We start from the raw sequence: 20378 nt of genomic DNA, 5'->3' as shown, positions 1-20378 counted from the left end.
CAATGGGTACGACTGCTGGTATTGCTGTAAAATTGAACATTTTAATTTGATGATGATGGTGGTGGTGGTGGTGGTGGTGGTGGTGGTGGTGCATGGCGTCTGTATAGGCTTGGTAGTGACCTAATGATGATTAAATGAATGGCAAAGATGTGATAAATTACCAGTCCCCACTCCAGGGGAATTAAAAGAGTACGAGGGTGTTGATTCTGAGAATTGAACCAGGCCCATCGGATCAATGGCAAGCATTCTATCCATTTCACCACAAAGTCAGACTTTAATTTGCTAAACCTTAGACTACCATCTCCACTGACAGGAGCAGAGGCCAGGGCAATAGCTTGTGAAACAGCACTGACGATACAGCAGGTTACTCCGTTGGCTATTGGCTGCAGCTCAGAACGCTTAGGGCCTGACATTCACTAAACAAACTATCGAAAAGCAGTAACCTAAGTCTAGTGGTAGCCCAAGTCTTGTTCCCAGCATACACCACTGATTTTGCACACTATTATAAATTTAGTTTACATTTCATTGTTTATTAATTTAAATTTACCTTAAGTTTATCTGTAGATTTTTTACTGTTTATTCAGCAACTAGGGACATTTTTCATAAGGGTCATTTAATAGCAATGGACAAGTCTGATAATGGGGATTTAATAACTGTTGACATTTCTGATAAGGTGTTAAAGTGGAATCAATTTTCTTTTCAGTTATGAGTTAGTTAAAAAATAACCAATTTTTACAGTCTATCAAAACCAATGCAACATGAATAAATACTAGAAAATACCTTATGAAGAAACAATTTAGTTAATAACAATATATACATGAAAAAAGAAAACATTAATTTAATGTGATTACTGATTAATTAATTATGGCTCTATTACTGATTAATTAGTAAAATGAACTCTTGTCCTTAATTAATTATTTCTGATAATGGCCATTTAATGTCTGCAGATATTTCTCATACTGCACGAGTGTTAGTGGACATTTTTGCGGTGGACGTTTTGTTGGGACTAGTTGAGTGATAATCGATCACTTTTGGGCGTGAAGCCTGTTTGATAACTTGTGTTATTGTATTGTGTGTAGCAGTAGGGTCTCGGGTTAGGCTAAGAGTTCAAATAATGCTAAGCATTGTTTGAAGTATGGAAAAATTGAGAAGATAATAATTCTCAATAACATTCACCGTGATCTGGATCAAACAATTCAGTTTTTACTACTGTCTCATATTGGTTAGATTCACTGGTTATGCCAGTGGATAAGGAAGTTTCTAGTGTACCTAGAGCAAACTTAATAGACCTGTAAGAGAAAAAAGCATGACAATACTGTAAAGCACTCTAAATTAATTTTCTTCCATGTTTAGACTGTCAGTAATATACTAATAACATTCTTGAAGGGAACAGTGAATTTAATGATGAATAACACAGAGCACCAAAATAATAATTAACTAGTAAGGTTCAGTAATTCTGGAATTAATTGTTAACTTTAGATTCACAAAAGTCAAAAACTGTGGATGCCTAGATGAAGGCCATTGGTTTAAAAGAAAAGAAAAAAGTTGTGTTTTGTTTAGTTCTTTAGATAGTTATCACCATTACAGTACTAATGGTATTGTGATGATAATTTCATATATTTGGAATGAATACAAAACAACTCTTCCATTACTGATGCTCATCATAGCATCGCTATGACTTCGACAAAATATCGTACACATCAGTTATATCACTCTCTTACCTCACCCTGTTATCCACATGGCCTGAAAGTTCTTCTTGGCATTTCACAATGGGTACTCTTTATATAGAATGAATATTATTCTCAACCACTGCACTTTAATAATTTTATGGAGAGTCAAAAATGTTGTTCTGAGTGTTCAGATGCAAGGCACCGCTCCTGGTACAGATTTTTTGTTTTAGAAAGTGGTTGCTGAAGTGTTTTTACATTTAGAAAATACATGAAATCTTGATGGAATTTTTTCTCCAGAGCTTTGACACGGCATATGACTCCTCCTGGGACAGCTGCAGGTAGTATATTGCCTCCTGTAGAGAAGTCTGCACCCTGTGCCAATGGAATGTCTCAACTTGATGCTCAGTCTATAGACCACCTGCAACGCATCGAAGAGGGACATGTGACAACACTACTTTGTGTGGCAGCAGTGAGCGCACCCCATCTTCTAGGACGTCACGGTACCAAAAAGTCCAAGAGCACAGGTAGGAAAGTAATTACTAGGATATACTGTATTTACATCATATTATTTTGACTTTAGCATTCTGAGGTTATTGAAACTATTGTCACAGCTTGTCAGTGTCCTTCAAACTTGAATTACTACACAAGGAGGTAGCATGTTTTACCAGTGGTGTGCACTGAACCTCATCTACACTAGCACTGGTGGGGTAAATAACTTTGTATTAACATTTTCTTATTATTCCTTATAACCCTTTTTATAAAGTTTTGAAAACTGCGAACATCTAAGCCAAGCTAAGTACAACTGTCTCGACAATCTGCTCACACTACCACAGTTCAGCTTATTCCAACACAATAAAAAGGTTTCCAGTATGGTTTCTTGATTTTTGTTTGAGATTTGAGGATCTGAAGATGTCCATTTGATATGCCATTCTGGGTTTAATAATGTCTTTAACTTCAACTCTTATGTCTTAACTATTTGTTTTCTGTACATTATAGATTGTGTTCAACAGCCTGGAAAGATTTTTCTTTTTTAAAAGTCTCAATCAGTAAGATTTAAAGATAGTTCATGAGGGTGGGAGGGTTTTTCTGAAAAAGCCTACAATAATACCTACTGTCCAGTGTCCATTCAATGGTTACAATGCAGTACCATTTAGAATTACAGTAAAATGAAGAAAGCAGTCATATCTCTTCAAAGGAAACAAGAATACAGTCTAGAACTGAAAGACCTTTCAACAGTAAGATAACTACATCTCTTAGAAGTGAAGCTTCCACGGTGTGAAGAATTATTTAATTTAATTTCCAGGTTGAACCGTGTTGTACTTGTCTGCACATCACGTACAGTTTGCCGACGTTTCAAATACATTGCAGTATTCTTTGTCAAGGCGACTGAAATACCCCTACTCGATCCAAGGTAATCAGTCTCCCAGGCAGAAATTACACTACTAGAGTGGCCCTGATCTTGGCCTTTTATATCCTAGCCTTTCTGGCTGACGTAAGCCCTGGCTGACGTAAGCCCTGGCTGTCTCGTGAGTATTCTGGAAAGTATGTGTCACAGCCAGGTAGTGGGGGCTTGCCCGCGCTGTTATGTAATGAGGTTGTGGTCTATATGTCTTAAACTATGAATGATAGGCATCCAAGAATTACTGATTTTATATCCTTCTTCTAAATTTGACTAAAGAAAAAATTCATGCCCTAAAAACACTACGTCAAGATACAGAAACAATTATCCTACCCGCAGATAAAGGCAATGCTATGGTGATAATGACACGCACAGACTACACTTGGAAAATAGAACAATTACTCACCGATTCTACATACAGAAAAATAAGGAACCCTACCAACCGCATTAAGAACAAACTCCACACACTAGTAAAAAATTCCAGTATTCCAGCCGAAATACAGAAGAAGCCGATATCCTCGGACCCGATACCTCCTAAATTGTATGGCCTTCCTAAAATCCATAAAGAAGGCATACCTCTGCGACCTATCGTGAGCGCTATAGGATCTCCCATGCACGATATCGCCCGTTACCTAGCTGGAATACTTCAGCCACATACAGGAAACACTGAAACCTACGTGAAGGACTCCCGACATTTCATCCAGCTCCTTAAGGACCAATCAATTGAAAGTACGGACTTATTAGTAAGCTTTGACGTCACGTCACTTTTCACCATTAGACCAGAAACATCCAGAAGACCTGTCAACACTAGCTAAAGAATGCCTTAGCGCCACTTATTTCTATTTCAACGGGGAGTTCTACGAACAGACAGAAGGGGCCGCGATGGGGTCGCCACTCTCTCCAATAATAGCAAACATGTATATGGAACACTTCGAACAGAAAGCCTTAGCTACATCTGCCCTGAAACCGAAATGTTTTCTCCGTTTTGTAAACGACACATTCATAATCTGGCCTCACGGGAGCAATAACCTACAGCTATTTCTCGACCATCTCAACTCCATACACGTAAATATTCAGTTCACCATGGAAATAGAAGTAGACGGAAAACTACCGTTCCTGGATGTGCTAGATATACGCACCTCCAATGGGACGTTGAGTCGCGCAGTATACAGGAAACCCACTCACACAGACAGGTACCTACACGCCTCGTCTCATCATCACCCATCACAAAAGCAGACTGTCCTAACATCACTGGTGAACAGGGCCATAGCGATATCTGACACAGAGCACCTCGAGGAAGAGAAAGAACACCTCATGAGAACCCTTAGGAAAGATGGCTACTCGCTCAATAATATCCGACGAGTCCTTAAAAAATCAGAAGAGAACAAAGAAAAGGCCACCGCAGGAGAAAACAACGGGAAAGAAGAACTGACCCGCCCGAAAACAGCGATACTGCCATACATTAAAAACACTACAGACAGGATCAGCAAGATACCGGACAAATACAACATAAAAACTATCTATAAACCTCACCGGAAGCTAGCCCCTTATCTACCACCAGTAAAAGAAACAATAGAATTACAGGCCCCCTAGAGTATATCACATTGAATGTAGCTGCAGAGCTTGTTATGTAGGTGAGACAAAACGTCTGATCTCCACCCGCCTAAAAGAACATATCCGTCACACCAAGAACCAAAACACAGATATTTCAGCAGTAGCCAAGCATTCCTACGAAACTAGGCACGGAATATCATTTGACAAGACCAAGATCCTAGCAGCTATCCCTTGGAATCTGGAAAGGAAAATCCGCGAGGCTATCGAAATCAAGAAACATACGAACAACATAAATTTAGAAGAAGGATATAAAATCAGTAATTCTTGGATGCCTATCATTCATAGTTTAAGACATATAGACCACAACATAAACACACGGGCCGCAACCCCATTACGTAACAGCGCGGGCAAGCCTCCACTACCTGGCTGTGACACATACTTTCCAGAATACTCACGAGATAGCCAGGGCTTACGTCAGCCAGAAAGGCTAGGATATAAAAGGCCAAGATCAGGGCCACTCTAGTAGTGTAATTTCTGCCTGGGAGACTGATTACCTTGGATCGATTAGGGGTATTTCAGTCGCCTTGACAAAGAATACTGCAATGTATTCGAAATGTCGGCAAACTGTACGTGATGTGCAGACAAGTACAACACGGTTCAACCCGGAAATTAAATTAAATAACTACATTTCTGTTCATGAGTAGAAGTCTATTTTTCTTCAGCACTCACCTGGGGAACCTCTTCAATATAGCCACATTTTGCAGGCAGCCAAATACCCACCAAACGTAATGTTTTAGGGCTGTTTCACAGCTTCCAGTCCACAGACCATTCACCCCATTGAAGGAATGATGAATAGTAAAACTACATCAAAAAGCCACAGAGAAAACTGATTCCAACAATATGTAGTCAGTTTCCTGATGGTGACATGCTGTTTACAGAAAGATCTGGCTCCTGCCACAACTCCATGCTTTACAACAAAATGTTGATGGTGTTGAATGACCAAGGAATTCACTAGACTTTGGTAGTACAGTTCAACCTATAGATCTGAGCACTCAAATTTTCTATGTGGCTGAAGTCTAGTACCTTCTCCGGGTTTTTCTTGTTATCGTCTGTAATTATTAACTTTATGTTTATCACCTTTTCCCTTGTACACTGGGCTACTATTTGCAACTCTCCATTCATTTGGCATTGCTCCTTTGTGCAAACAGTAATGAAATAAGTAGTTTAGATATGGCACTATATCCCAACCCACTGCCTTTAGTATACCCCCAGAAATATTATAAACCCCAGCTGCTTTTCCAGCTTTCAGTTTTGTATCTTCCTGTAAATGACTTTATTACCATACATTAATTTCAGTAATTCACCAGTATTAGTCATCCTGTCTACCTGAACATTATCCTTATACCCAGCTCTCTTTACATACTGCTGAGTGAATACTTTGCCTTCCATGAGTCCTCATGTATACACTCACCTTATTCATTAATGATCCCTGGAATGTCCTTCCTGGAACCTCTTTTTGTCTTAAAGTACCTATACATGTCCTTCCATTGTTCCATAAAATTCATATGCCTGCCAAGTTACCCTCAGCTGACTTTTCTGCTAAATTCAATTTCATAGTAAGTTCATTCAATCACCCCTTATTCCTGCAACCATTCCTAACTCTATTTCTTTCTAACTTGCATTTCCTTAATCTCTTTATTTCTCTTTATTTCCCATTCCTTACCACCTTTAAATGTGCGTACCTATTTTCTCACTTCTCAACAATAGTTTTAAACCCATCCCATAGGCTGTTCACATTTTTATTTGCCATTTTCCACTGATCTTATATGCTTTTTAGGAATTCCCCCATGCCTCTCTTATCAACCATATAAAGGCTTATTTCTTCCACCGTGTACAAACTCTAGGGATTGATTGCGGAGAGGATATGGAACAAAGATGGTCTAATGAACATATATCCGGAAATGCATGGTCTCCATGCTAGCGACCATGTATGCAGGCCAATACGTGCTGTACCATGCCACCACACTTACAGTATGTGTGGTTTCCTCCTGGAGGGTGGTACTGTTCCTCATACGCCATGCCCTAATGCACTCTCCTGCCATAGTCATTGGTACTGTTGTGTCCGAGTCACTTCTCATGCTGACTCATTGGATAGTAGATGTGTTACAGCGTTGTACAGAATGGTTCCGTATTCGACTCTAGAGCTTGCCGACATGGTGTTTACTTATGGCAAGGCAAATGGCAACGAGCGGCAGGCAGCACGGTTGTATCAGGAGACCTATCCCCGCCGACAACAGCCACAGCATTCAATGTTTGCAACAGTGTTTTACCATACCCTGTACTGGCAGGCCAACTGCCTTGTACTGACATAGCGGGTGCCTTTCACAGTGTTAATCACATTTTCCTCCACATCTGGTGTCTGAACAGGGAGGGTACGTGCTTCATGATTTCCTGCTTCCTTAAACAACCCTGTCCCAGACAAACGGCAAAACACTGTTGCAAACATTGAATGCTGTGGTTGTTGTCGGCGGGGATAGGTCTCCTGATACAACCGTGCTACCTGCCGCTCGTTGCCATTTGCCTTTCCATAAGTAAACACCATGTCGGCAAGCTCTAGAGTCGAATACGGAACCATTCTGTACAACGCTGTAACACATCTACTATCCAATGAGTCAGCACGAGAAGTGACTCGGACACAACAGTACCAATGACTATGGCAGGAGAGTGCATTAGGGCATGGCGTATGAGGAACAGTACCACCCTCTAGGAAGAAACCATGCATACTGTAACTGTGGTGGCATGGTACAGTGTGTATTGGCCTGCAGTCTTTGCAACAAAGTATGATTGAACACATGGTCGCTAGCATGGAGACCATGCATTTCCGGATATACGTTCATTAGACCATTTTTGTTCCATATCCACATACATGCGTGCGTGGAGGCACATGGAAACCATTTTCAACACATACTGTAACTGTGTCTGCATGGTACAGTGCATATTAGACCGCCGTCTCTGTAACAAAGGATAATTGAATAAATGGTCCCTAACAATCAAAAGTTTTTTCAGGTCAATTAATGCAGCACCTGTCTTCTTCTTATTATTATTCTTATTATTCTTCTTCTTCTCCTCCTCCTCCTCCTTCTTCTTCTTTCGACACCACATTGGATCACTTTAATCAACCCTTTGGTTTGTCGATTTCTTGGTGGGAACTGTCCAAGTCTTGCGGTCCTCCCAATACTTCTTCATACATGTTGATATTTTTGCCCTTTCTTGTGTAGAGAATATTCTAATTGGAATTTTCTTCTTTGGGAGTGTAAAGTGGAAAGTCATATTTTTAGGTGTTGTGTTTACTTTTTTCTTACCCATAGTGTCATCTGGTGTAAGGCCAATTTCTTTCAAATCCTCCCTAATTTCTTTTACCCATCTGCATTCAGTTGTCATGTGCAAAACCAAGGAAATACTTTTGGACTTTCCTACCTATTTTAATATTTGAAGCAAATTTCCTAAACCATTCTCACATTACCATTTCTAGTGCACAATTAAATAGTAATGGTGATAAGCCACCACCCTGCTTTAATCCAGTAGTTACTTCGAATGGATCTGATAATTTGCTCTGAAATTTACTTTTGGTTTGGTCTCTGTAAGAGTTAATTTTGTCATATTTACTAATTGAGGATGTAATCCCATGTGTTGTAAAATTTTTAATAAAGATTTCCTGTGAATACACATAGAGCTGAGAAATGAACATACACAACATACAATCATAGGCCTTCTTGAAGTCGATAAATGTTATCACCATGTCTTCATTTCTTTTTCTGTTGTAATCCATTATCAGTTTGAGCAGTAGCAGCGATTGGGGGGTGGGGGCAAGGGGGAAGAACAATTACATTTTTATTCCATTTTAGCTGGTTGAAACTAGGAATTATTTTAAAAAGGCAATTTGTACAAGCCCTTTTGTCTTATTAGCTAATTACATCCTTTATTTTCTTTAATTATTAATAAAATTATTTCCCGGCTAACCCATTTGTATATCGCCACAGCAAGTAGTGGATACTTTGCATGTGCTGTGAGGAAGGGTAGCAGCTATATATATTTTTTGCCAAGGTCATGGATACTGAGGTGTGGTTCACCCGCTTGCCACGTGCATTCATCAGTCTAGCAGTCTCTTTAGTGTCAGTTTCTTAGTGTGTAGTCAAATAGCAAATGATTGTAATTGTACTTGTAAAATCACACCATACTTCTATTTAATTGTTATCCATGCATAATATTGTTCCATTTCTGAAAGTTTGATTGTATAATATTGAATTAAAATCTCAAACAAACTAATACCATATTACTGCACTTAAGTTGGTAAACTGGCAACGTTTAACTCTCTGTTGACATTCACTCAGAGAGCATCAAACTAACCATTTTGCAGCTGTTTTTCCCTTTCTTTTGAGTTTTGATTTACACCCCCCACCCCCACCCCCCGAATCACTGTATCCAACAAACCCGGGTACTGTTTGTCGTTTGTACATTTTCTTTTTCTCCCCCACACTTTTAATTCCTAATCGCCGCTACTGAGTTTGAGGCTGATCTATTTACAGTAAATTAATTGAAAAATTTGTTGTTAGTCGTTTAGTCGCTTCCGACTCTCTGTGACCCCATAGACTAAAGTGCGCCATTTTCTTCCTACCGTGTACTATTTTCTGAAGTCTTTCTAAATTGAGAGCCATGGCTTCCTTAATGCCATCAATCCACCTCATCCGTTGTCGCCCTCTTCTCCTGTTACCATCAATCTTCCCCAGCATTAAGGTCTTTTCCAGTGAATCATGTTTTTTCATAATATGACCGAAGTACTTTAGTTTTTGTCTGAGTATTTGACCTTCCAGTGAACAGCCTGGGTTGATTTCCTGTAAAATGGACTTATTAGATCTCTTCGCAGTCCACGAAACTCTAAGGAGTTTTCTCCAACACCATAGTTCAAATGCGTCTATTCTTCGATGCTCAGCCTTTCTTAACTGTCCAGGTCTTGCTTCTGTATATTGCTTCTGGGAAGACCATAGCCTTCACTATACGAATCTTCGTTCTCAAAGTTACGTCTCTACTCTTGAAAATGTTGTCAAGGTTGGCCATTGCCTTCCTCCCAAGAAGCAAGCGTCTTTTAATTTCATGGCTGAAATCGCTGTCAGCAGTTATTTTACAGCCTAAGTAGATGAAACTAGGAAAAACTTTCATTGTTTCACCATTTATATGCCAGGAGGTGATAGGTTTAGTTGCCATGATCTTTGTTTTCTTGACATTCAACCTTAGTCCAGCTTTTGCACTTTCTTCTTTCACCTTCATCAGTAGATACTTAAGTTGTTCTTCACTTTCTGCCATCAGGGTGGTGTCATCAGCATATCTAAGGTTATTTATATGTCTCCTGCTAATTTTAGCTCCAGTTTCTATTTCATCTAATTTGGCATTCCTCATCTCATACTCTGCATATAAGTTGAATAAATAAGGTGATAATATGCAGCTTTGACATACACCTTTCTCAATCTTGACCCATTCAGTTGTTCCATATAGGGTTCTCACCGTAGCTTCCTGATCAGAGTAGAGATTTCTCATAAGGCAAATAAGATGATCTGGTACTCCCATAGTCTTGAGTACTTGCCACAATTTATTGTAGTCAACACAGTCAAAGGCTTGAGCATAGTCAATACAGCATAGGTATAGGTCTTTCTGGAATTCTCTTGCTTTCTCCATAATCCAATTAATATTAGCAGTTTGATCTCTGGTTCCTCTGCCTTCGCGGAAACTGGCTTGTTCTTCAGGTAGTTCTCAATCTACATACTGCCGAAGCCTATTTTGCAGGATCCTGAGCATAACCTTACTAGCATGCGATATAAGTGCAATTGTTTGGTAGTTTGAACATTCTTTAGCACTGCCCTTCTTTGGAATTGAGATGAACACTGAGTCACTAATTAAAATACTGGTAATATATTCTTTCAAAGGTGACCCAGCATACTGCTCAAACTATTGACCAGTCTGCCTTTTGTGTCACATGATGAAAATCCTTTAGTGGCACCTGAGAGACATCATCCTTATAGGCATCAACCAGTGTGGTTTTATAAAGGGAGTCAGTACAATCTTCATGACACACATGTTTCTGGAGAAACATTGAGGAAAAATTAAGCCATTACACTTGGCATTCCTCGACCTAGAGAAAGCGTTTGATTGGGTTCTGCATCAGCTTATTTGGTTCATGTTGTGTGACCATGATGTGCCAGAGTTGCTTATTGACTGGGTCCAAATGCTTTATGAGAATACTTGTAGCAGAGTAAGATGCACTGCTGGTCTGTATGGGAGCTTCCCTGTGAGAGTAGGAGTACATTAGGGATCAGCCTTGTCACTGCTGCTCTTCATACTTATTATGGATACCATCTCACTTGAGCTACATGAGAGTGTTACTTGGACTGTACTCTATGCCGATGACATCCTTGTTGCAGCTACTACCAAAGAGGAACTGCAGGGCTGTGTTCAAATACGGAGTGAACACCTATGCCAATATAGCCTGTGTTGAAATGTTAAGAAGACCGAGTATCTAGAAACTAACCCAAGCCCATCCACCTCACAATCAATGATCAAGACCTAGTGAAAACTAATTGCTTCCAATATTTAGGATCCTGCCTGCAAAGTGATAGTGGCATTGATCAGGATGTGAGAGCTAGAGTAAATGCAGCATAGTTTAGAAGGAGAGGAGTCACAGGAGTGCTGTATGATAGGCGTGTGCCCGTCCTCCTCAAATCAAAGGTGTACTGCACTATAGTTCATCCAGCGTCATTGTAAGGGGCTGAGAGCTGGCCAATCACTAAAAGCACTGAGTGCCCTCTGTACACCATGGAGAAGCACATGTTACATTGGTCTCTTGGAGTTTCACTCCTTGATCAAATAACCAACAACATGATCCAACAGAGGATGAAAGTAGTTCCCATTCAAGGAAAATGTGAGAAGGATATATGAGATAGTATGGCCATGTCCTAAGAGTGGCAAATTGTACCATTGCTCATGATGCGTACAACTTCACTGTCGATGATAAGTACCCATGTGGAAGGCCAAGACAATAATGGCAAGACATTGTAGCTGCAGGCACGGAGATTGCTCAGTTGACACTGAACGCTGTGTTCAATTGCTCAAAATGGCATTAGTCAATATGAAGAGCAGATCCTACATCTGCAGGAAAATACTGAGTTGAAGAAGAATAAAAATATATATAGACATGATACTGTATAGGCTTTTGGGCTTATGCTGTGTCAAGAAAATAAGGTGAAATTCTTTACGTTTCAGAGAGAACTGTGCTCTGCATCATCAGAAGAAAATCTTGACTGTCCACGAGAAAGCCTATACAGTATCATGTCTATATGCATGGGCCGTGAAAGCATCAATAGCAATATATATACTTTCAACATTATTCTAAATAATTCTATATATTTTTTCTGTCTTTGAACTGCAGTGCTATATAAACTTGATGCACAGTCTATGCCACCCACTGAATATAATGGTCCTTCAAGATTTAAGTATCTGAATTTACATCTAAATTGTTTACATAATATTTCATCTTATACATTAGTCACTTATGCTTAACTTCTGCCAATCTAATTGAATAGGGCTGATGAAGGTTGCAAAGCCAGTGCGTGGCAAGGTGGTGGAGTATTATCAGCAAGTTCTTTGGGGAGAGGTTGGCACCTTCACTGAACATGTGGTCCTATGGTGGGGAAGTTCTCCTATGGGAACTGAATCACCAGAGTCCTGTCAGCAGTTGCGGGATTGGCTACACAATCTCCGAGTGACTGGTAGGTATAATTAAAAAAAGATATCAACAATATTATATGTGATATAGCTGTTAGCAATGGATACAACAGGGACTATGTCAACAAAATAATCAATAAATTAATAAATAAACCTTCTACAAATTTGGTTAAAGAATTAAAAAATCCTTAAATTTACTTACAATAATAATACAATTTACCTGATCACTGATCTATTTAAAAACAGAATTTAAACATAGCCTTCAGAACCAGCATATTTTACAATACTCACACCATCAACAACACTAACAAATATTCTAACTCAGGTATTTATAACCTTAAATGTATAAATTGCAACTCCAGTTACATTGGTAAAATGGGAAGAAGTTTTAATATAAGGTATCGAGAGCATGTAAATGCTAAAAACATAACAGATTTTCAGCTATGAATGAACATATGATTGATTTTAACCATCATTTCACTTCCATTAATCAAGATTTAATAATTCTACATAGAGCTCAAAAAAGGTAATTTACTTACCAATTATGAAAATATTCATATATACTTGAACCAAAGATTCAGTCCTAATCTTAATTTAAATGAAATCTCTTAATGAACCAAAGAACTTTTTGAAGAAATAATAAATATATTTAAAAAGCAGAAACACTTTTTTTTCCCCAGAATACAACACCATATTACTGACTATTTCTCCTCCATCCCCATCCTTTCTTTCCCTACCACCACTTCCTCTCAGTGACAACGGATCCACTTAGCAGAGTTAGCTTTCTTCAAAGTAGATACACACAAAGTAATATCAAACTAGGTTAAAGTCACGACAATAAGGAGTGAGTATACATTTTAACCTGTCTTTTGTGTCAGTTATTTCTGTTTCCTTCATTCTCAATAAGTAATTCATTTTCATTTTTCTTTGTAAACTATATTTTTGACACAACGTATTCAGTGCCATTTGTTCCATGCTGACACGAAATACAAACTATTTTAAGACAAAGACTTTAAGATCCTTTCAGTGATTCATATCTTCAACTTGTTTTAAGTGTTTCACCATTAATATAATGTTTTATGTCATTTTACTGTAATTTAAGTGGACTTCAGTTTTATGTATTCTGTATACTTCATCATGAAGTTTTTAAACAATCAACCATAGTGATTCAACGTTATCAACTGTCCCCTTTTTCTACCATCAAGGTAGTCTGCCCCAGACTAGTCAGCCGCTCCCAGGTGTGGTCAGTTTGAAAACTCAAACTATGAAGATACCGGTAGCTAAAAATTACATCCTGGATTTTATGGGGAACGTATCTCTAATATGGAAGAGACAAGGTCAACTAATAGCTATAAATGATGCAAGTGGAACCATGATGTCAGTTTTGAGGAAAACATGTTTATTGAAATAACAAGAAAAAATTGAAATTGACCGTTTAAATCATGGTGTGACAACAAAAAAATTACATGATACAAAGGTATCAATCTTTCAAACAGTTCATTTTGAGGGAATAAACATTTACAAATAAACAATTGTACGCAGACACATGAACTTAGTATTTACACACTCACAAAAGAAAACAGGTTATAAACTTTAAAACTTCTCAAGAGATGATTTGGCTAGCGTGCCCACATCATGCGCTTGGCTGGTTTGTTAATTATTTCCACTATAGATGAGTATTTACCCTTTCCTGCACACTTTACATTGCAGTGGGGGGGTCCCTAACCTTAAAAGAAAAACATGTTTTAATGCACTTCAGGGTGAAAATATCTAATCTAACTGTACACATAAAAATGCGCTGAGTGATAAAACATCCTACTATCTATAACGAGTATCCACTTGAACATAAATCACGTGTGGATCGGAACCACACACAAATAAAGATCACATAAATAGCAAAATATACACAAGTCAAAGTGCAAAAACATGTTGTCATATTTTCTCTGGCATCATCAAGAAAAGCATGTCGCATTCAGGCAACTCACAATCACACAGTCTCGATGGAAAATATTCATGAAATAAATTTTACATTTTGAGCAATTGCTTCCTATTGAATGTAGGTTCCTGAAATATATTACATGACACAAAACCAATTATCTGATAGACCTTACAACATCAAGCATAAATCAACGTTGGTTTCCAAAATAAAATGCATGGCACAAAATTCAAGAAAATAAACAGAGTGGGCTTTGACCTTTATCACATAACTCATTGTTGGTCTCTGAAAAAAATTACATGACACAAATAATCCTCAGTGCGGTCATATCATAAAGGACTAGTCAAAATCTAGGCGCCGAATATAAAAATCTCATCTACAGCATCAACCGTAGTGACATGGACAAAATACCAATAAAATCAACAAAATAGGCTGCTATACAAAATTCTCCTCGGTAGAAACACAAATCATCCTCGTTTACCACACGGCTGAATGACTCAAAAGCGGACATTCAGTCTCCTAAAATTGCAGCAAATACCAAAAATATCTGGGGTCCAACCCTTAACACACACTGCTAACAAGTCTACCCAAGGCAAGTTACTCAAGTATAAAATTGCAGGCCTTTAAGAATGAGCAGCACGTCCTCTTACTCATCATCACACAATAAATCACATGTCTTAAAGTTGCCAAATCTGATACAAATATAAATGATGTCATCTTACTTTCGCTCTCAAAACCAAAAAAAAAAGAGAGAAAGAAAAATGTGCTGGTCACACAAGAGCACTCGTGCTTGTTAAGTTAAAACTTTAAATAAAATTACAAACTCTGCCATAATACAATACCAGTAACTAGAAAACTGTGAAATTACCACCATAGACATAATTCGTATTTAAAAATCTGAAAGTTGCTGATATATCGTGCATGTTCAACTGAAGAAAATCACATTAATAATAAGAATAATAACACAATTTAAGGAAATCTGATTCTAATATTCGGAACTTGAAATATGAAACTGCGATCGAGGAAATTGTGAACCAATCACAAATTTACACCATTAATGACAACGAGCTCTTGATGCCACAAAGTACACTCATATTTATATTCAAATAATCATGAAGATGATGCTAACAAAGGTCGTGGATCCAAGTTCCACCAACACACACATTTTCATCCACACTTCATGCAATAAATTGGAAAAACATGACACATGTTCTCGTCCACTTTGAAATCCCATTATCTAATGAATCTAGTCTTTCCTGACTTCAATTTAAATCCCTTTTACATTTACATTTAAGCCCCAAGATGTTCACGGCACCTCGAATATCAAAGAAAAAAACAAATTATGAAACATGGTGAAAAGCAAGAATCTGACTTATAAAAAATGACATTAACCACTCAGCTATAGAATCACAATAAAAGAAAAAGGCAAGCTGTGACCTCATGCAATCAGTCCATGTGTACTTTACAATTATTTACATTTAAATACACAAGCTTCCCTACAGTTTACTGAGACAGGACGTAGTCCTCCTAACCAACAGCTACACCTACTGAAATTAAATTATAAACCCTAATCTATCCCCTTTGCTACATGTAACATGTGCACAAGTATATTATGATATTGCAAATCTAATACTCATCTTTTGTCAATTCTGCCACCTGCTTTCAGTCAGCTGGCTCCCATTCCTTTCAGGTAGCAGCCATTCTTACTGTGATGTCTTCAAATTGAAACTCGTGCAGTCCGTGGATCTCCATCCTGGCATAGAAATCACATTCCCAAAGTCTTGCTGCTTCTGCTGGTTCGGAACTTGAGTATGACATTCCGTTCATTCATGGTATTACAAGGTGGTCAATGCAACCTGCCATTTACTATTTATAACACTCGGTCATGGATTCCTCGTGACCGTAAAAGCCAGTTCTCATTCGGTTGCACGACGACTCACTGCTTATCTAACACTGTAACTGCATCAATCTTCCCTCTCACTCCATACTTCACCCATATTATGTCACAGCTCTACATATGGTAACAGTACACAATGCTGGACTACAAACTGTGCTATCTATCAGGCGTTCATGTCCTATGAAAATCTACTTTACTCCACCCAGGTATGAACTTCAAATAGGCAGGCAACTATATGTGTAAATGTTCATATTGAATTGTTCTTTCCACCTAAATTCTGCACACACTAAAATGTTGAATATATCAGAGTTCACCTCCACCCAGAATGTTAGTGCCTAATGATCAAGTTGTTATCTCGGCATTGTTCTTATGGGCCCCCATGCCTACAAAATATTCTTAGCTCACTTCTAATTATGAATCAGTAAAGTCTAAGCATATTGAGCTAGTGTTAGAAAGTCCCAACAAGCGATGAGGACTTAATAATACCTGACTTCTGTAACTCTGCACACGTGGTAAGTAGACACTTCTTCTCATGACTTGACTACAATGAAGACTCCTGCCGAATATACAGCTAACCCCCGCGCTGGTCACTTTTATTAATTCGCCTCCTCAGCCATTGTTCTGTGGTCGTTCAGGGCACATTTCTTGTTTTAGCCAATGTCTTGCCAATATTGAAGTGATGCTACCTTTCCAATGGTTCAAATCATCGCATCACTTACGCTTACTTTAAATTCATGTCATATGACATTCTAGCCTCGTGTTGGGCTTCTGAAATGTGGTCCATTGGTCCATCATTCCCTTGTTCTGAAGCAAGCACATGAAGGTCATGCACGGATCAGGTAGCCACCCTTCTTTCTTAATTTAGCTTGCAGACAATAGACCACCGGCGCCAAACGTTCTGTCAAATTGTGAAACATATGCCCTGATCACTCCAAGTTAACAAGACTTAATAAAATGAATGTTCAGTGTACTCTCAATAAATGATAGTACAGCAATAAAATGAGCACTTTAATAAGGGCTCACAACGTGTCTAAAAGTTCACACCAATAACAAAAACATTTTCATGTCATTTTATTGCTATTCAAGTGGACCTTACTTTATATTATAATAACTTGATGGCTAGGTAGTAGATAAATAAATACTTGATCGGTAGCGTCTACACTAAAATTTATTAATTAATTCTAAAACTCACTTACACCCAGGTACACAGTTACACAAGTCTGTGGACAGTACAGAGTTCACACACAGTCACTCTAGTTAACGCATTCTCCCTCTCTTTCAGTGTCCAATCACACAATGACTTATGCAGTCTAACACATACGAGCTCAAACAATTACACTATGGTTCCTACTGCAACTGTCCCTTACACCCTAGGGCAGTTCACTGCACATTGCATTACAATAGCGGTTGCACACTTTACAGTTCACACACGCATAAACACATTCTTACATTCACACTAGGATAATCTTTGTTCTTCAAGGTCCCACGTCACACAGCTGCAGTGTTTCGCCTTCGCTGTCAGTCCACGCTATAGCATGCTAATCCAATAGTCACAGCAGTTTACACACTTCACAGCACTGCCCTCAGCTCTACTTTCCCATCATGATCATTCATTCATTCATTCATTCATTCATATCCTAAAGGCAAGACCTTGTCGCTGCAACAACATATGTCTCTCATCTGCTGAGCATTTCAGATCAACATATTTTTTCAAATTCAGCCTGTCCATCACGGAATCCAGATACTTCTTCCTCGGCCTTCCTCTTCCCTTCTTACCCAGAACTTTTCCTTCCAGCATAGTCGTGAGGAATGTGTTATGTTGAAGTGTGTGGCCAAGGAATTTGGTTTTCCTCTTTTCTACAGTGTTGATCAATTCCCTTGTTTCGTTTATTTCCTTAAGGACCGTATTGTTTGACTTTTTCTCTGTCCAACTAATTTTCAGCATCCTCCTCCATATCCACATTTCCATTGCTTCCAGGCGTTTTATATCCTGTTTTGCTAAGATCCATGTTTTGCAACCATACAACAAAACACTCTACATAAACATTTTGGCAAATCCTTTCCTAATTTAATGTTAATGTTCCTGCTTGTCAAAAGCTGTTTCTTGTTACTGAAGGCTTGTTTAGCTAGAGCAATCCTCCTCCTGATTTCTGTGGTGCACCTGTTGTCCTGAGTGATAATGCTCAAGTAGAGATGATTGCATGGTTGCATTACGAGGGATAATAATGCAGTGGTTTCCCGTTGCCTTCTGCATTCCAATGACGTTGACCAAAACAAGTCAGTTAATCTGCCTTTAGGGGCAATTTCTCACCCCATGGGCAATAGGGTGCCCAGAACCTCCACCCGCTCATCCACCCTACGAAAAGAGTGTTGGCACTTGGCAGAGGGATCTCCTTATACTGGGAGACACTTGGTCCCATCGTTCGTTAGCCACCTGTATGTAATAACATTGTCATTACATACATTCGTTGCCCCCTCTCTACCACGGGGAGGTGAATGCCTGGAATTCCCCATCATTGTAACTAGGACCATAGAGGCATTTCCTAGTTCCTCAGGGTCTTAAGAGAGGCCATCATGATCGCTGGTGATTATTAACTGACTGAGTCCCCACTGAACCAGCTTGCATTCATCCACTGCCTTTTTATAAGCAAACTCACCCTTCGAGATCCTTTGGATGAGAAGCCGCTGGAAGTCTCTATATATGGAAACATCTGGATTCAGAATTCTCGCCGCTTCCACCCCATTGGTGGGAGTTAGCAGCAATGCCTAACCTGTCTTATCTCTAATGGGTTATCCGTAGTGGCACGAGGGTGGGGAACTCAACTCGGCAATTTGCCTGCCGTTGGAGTCAGGCTTACTTGCTCCACCCAGGCTGGCTCTACAAAATAGCATCGCAGAGGCCTTCTGGGCCACAATATATTCTATGTTCATAGCCAAAACTTTTTTAAATAGACATAAAAATATGGAAGATGCCAGTTTGGATCACTGATGTAGTTTTTAATTTTGATAGATAGTTTCATTGGAACTGTAAATATGCTTTATATGACTTCTCAATTTTTTGTGAGATGATTGGTGCACAATGACATAAATGTGTGTACAATGTGTTTTAGCTGAGGAAGATCTATATTTGACCAAAACAAGTACCATTTTATATTTTAATTAGAGTTGAAATCATAATGTATTGAATAGATGGAACAAAAGCTATTTTCCAATAAAATGGATTTTAATGTATGTGAATTAGGTATAATATCTTGCAAACAATGTACAGTATTTTTGTGTGTCAGGCAGGGTCCCACCCCTCATGGTTCCTGCCGTCCAGAGCCTTATGGATGCCCTATGTTGTCATGTTACTTCTACATCCTGGGATCAGATGTTTCGTCTCACTCTGGTTCGCGGTCGTCACAATCAGCACTGTCGTCCAGCAGTTGAAGATGATATTCAGGTATTCCTTTATATTAAATGTAATCAGTGTTTAACAGTAGCAGTGTACAGTGTTACAGTGGCATGACAAAATTGCTTTTAAAAATGTCGTCCATAGCAGCATTTCTCGACGTTCATGGGCTAACCAAATAAATGCTTAGTTTCCTACAAACTACTAGTACTGTTCTTTCCTAATAGAAAAATAGTTGCATGCAAGCTTGCACCCTCTCTCTGTGTGGAAGAGCGGGACACATGAAGAACAAGTGCCCAACCCTGACGTCGGAGAAACTACTTCCAGCCCATTCTGGATTAAGGGGGGATAGGACCAAGAATAGGAAGGTGCCTCAAGACCTGACAGACAAGCAACCGTGGTCAAGTAGGAGAGAGATTGGTCAGATAGTGAGTAGAATAGGCCAATCCCGCCCAGCTATCATCTTAACGATTGGCAACGAGAATTTTTCAGCCATACTCGACAGCCAAACAAGCCATTCATTCGACAACGGGACTGTTGCCAGATTACTACCACCTATGAAGTCTCACCCTTCTCGGAAGGGTAGTGGGAGCAGCAGACGGGGTAACCTACTCCATCCAAGAACAGACCAACCTACAATAATTGAAATTAATAGGAGTCCTCCTATTCAATACACATTTATTAATGTGAATCAATCACATGTCGTTCACATGAGGTACTAGTTTCGGCACTAAACTTGTGCCATCATCAGCCAACGA

The 20378-nt window shown here is 39.0% G+C and overlaps 1 protein-coding gene across 1 annotated transcript in view; it reads left to right on the top strand.

Annotated features, from left to right (window-relative positions):
* LOC136862787 (uncharacterized) overlaps positions 1-20378 on the top strand; it is a 171767-nt gene that overhangs the window by 40897 nt on the left and 110492 nt on the right. Inside the window, exons 5-7 of the mRNA XM_067139047.2 lie at positions 1968-2194; positions 12255-12440; positions 19514-19671. Of these exons, the coding sequence (XP_066995148.2) occupies positions 1968-2194; positions 12255-12440; positions 19514-19671 (571 nt within the window). The remainder of the gene's footprint in view (positions 1-1967; positions 2195-12254; positions 12441-19513; positions 19672-20378) is intronic.

This window comes from Anabrus simplex, chromosome 1, assembly GCF_040414725.1.
Source record: "Anabrus simplex isolate iqAnaSimp1 chromosome 1, ASM4041472v1, whole genome shotgun sequence".
NCBI classification, from domain to species: Eukaryota; Metazoa; Arthropoda; class Insecta; order Orthoptera; family Tettigoniidae; genus Anabrus; species Anabrus simplex.
The sequence above is the reverse complement of the archived record's forward strand: the minus strand, read 5'-3'. Positions and strand labels throughout refer to the sequence as shown.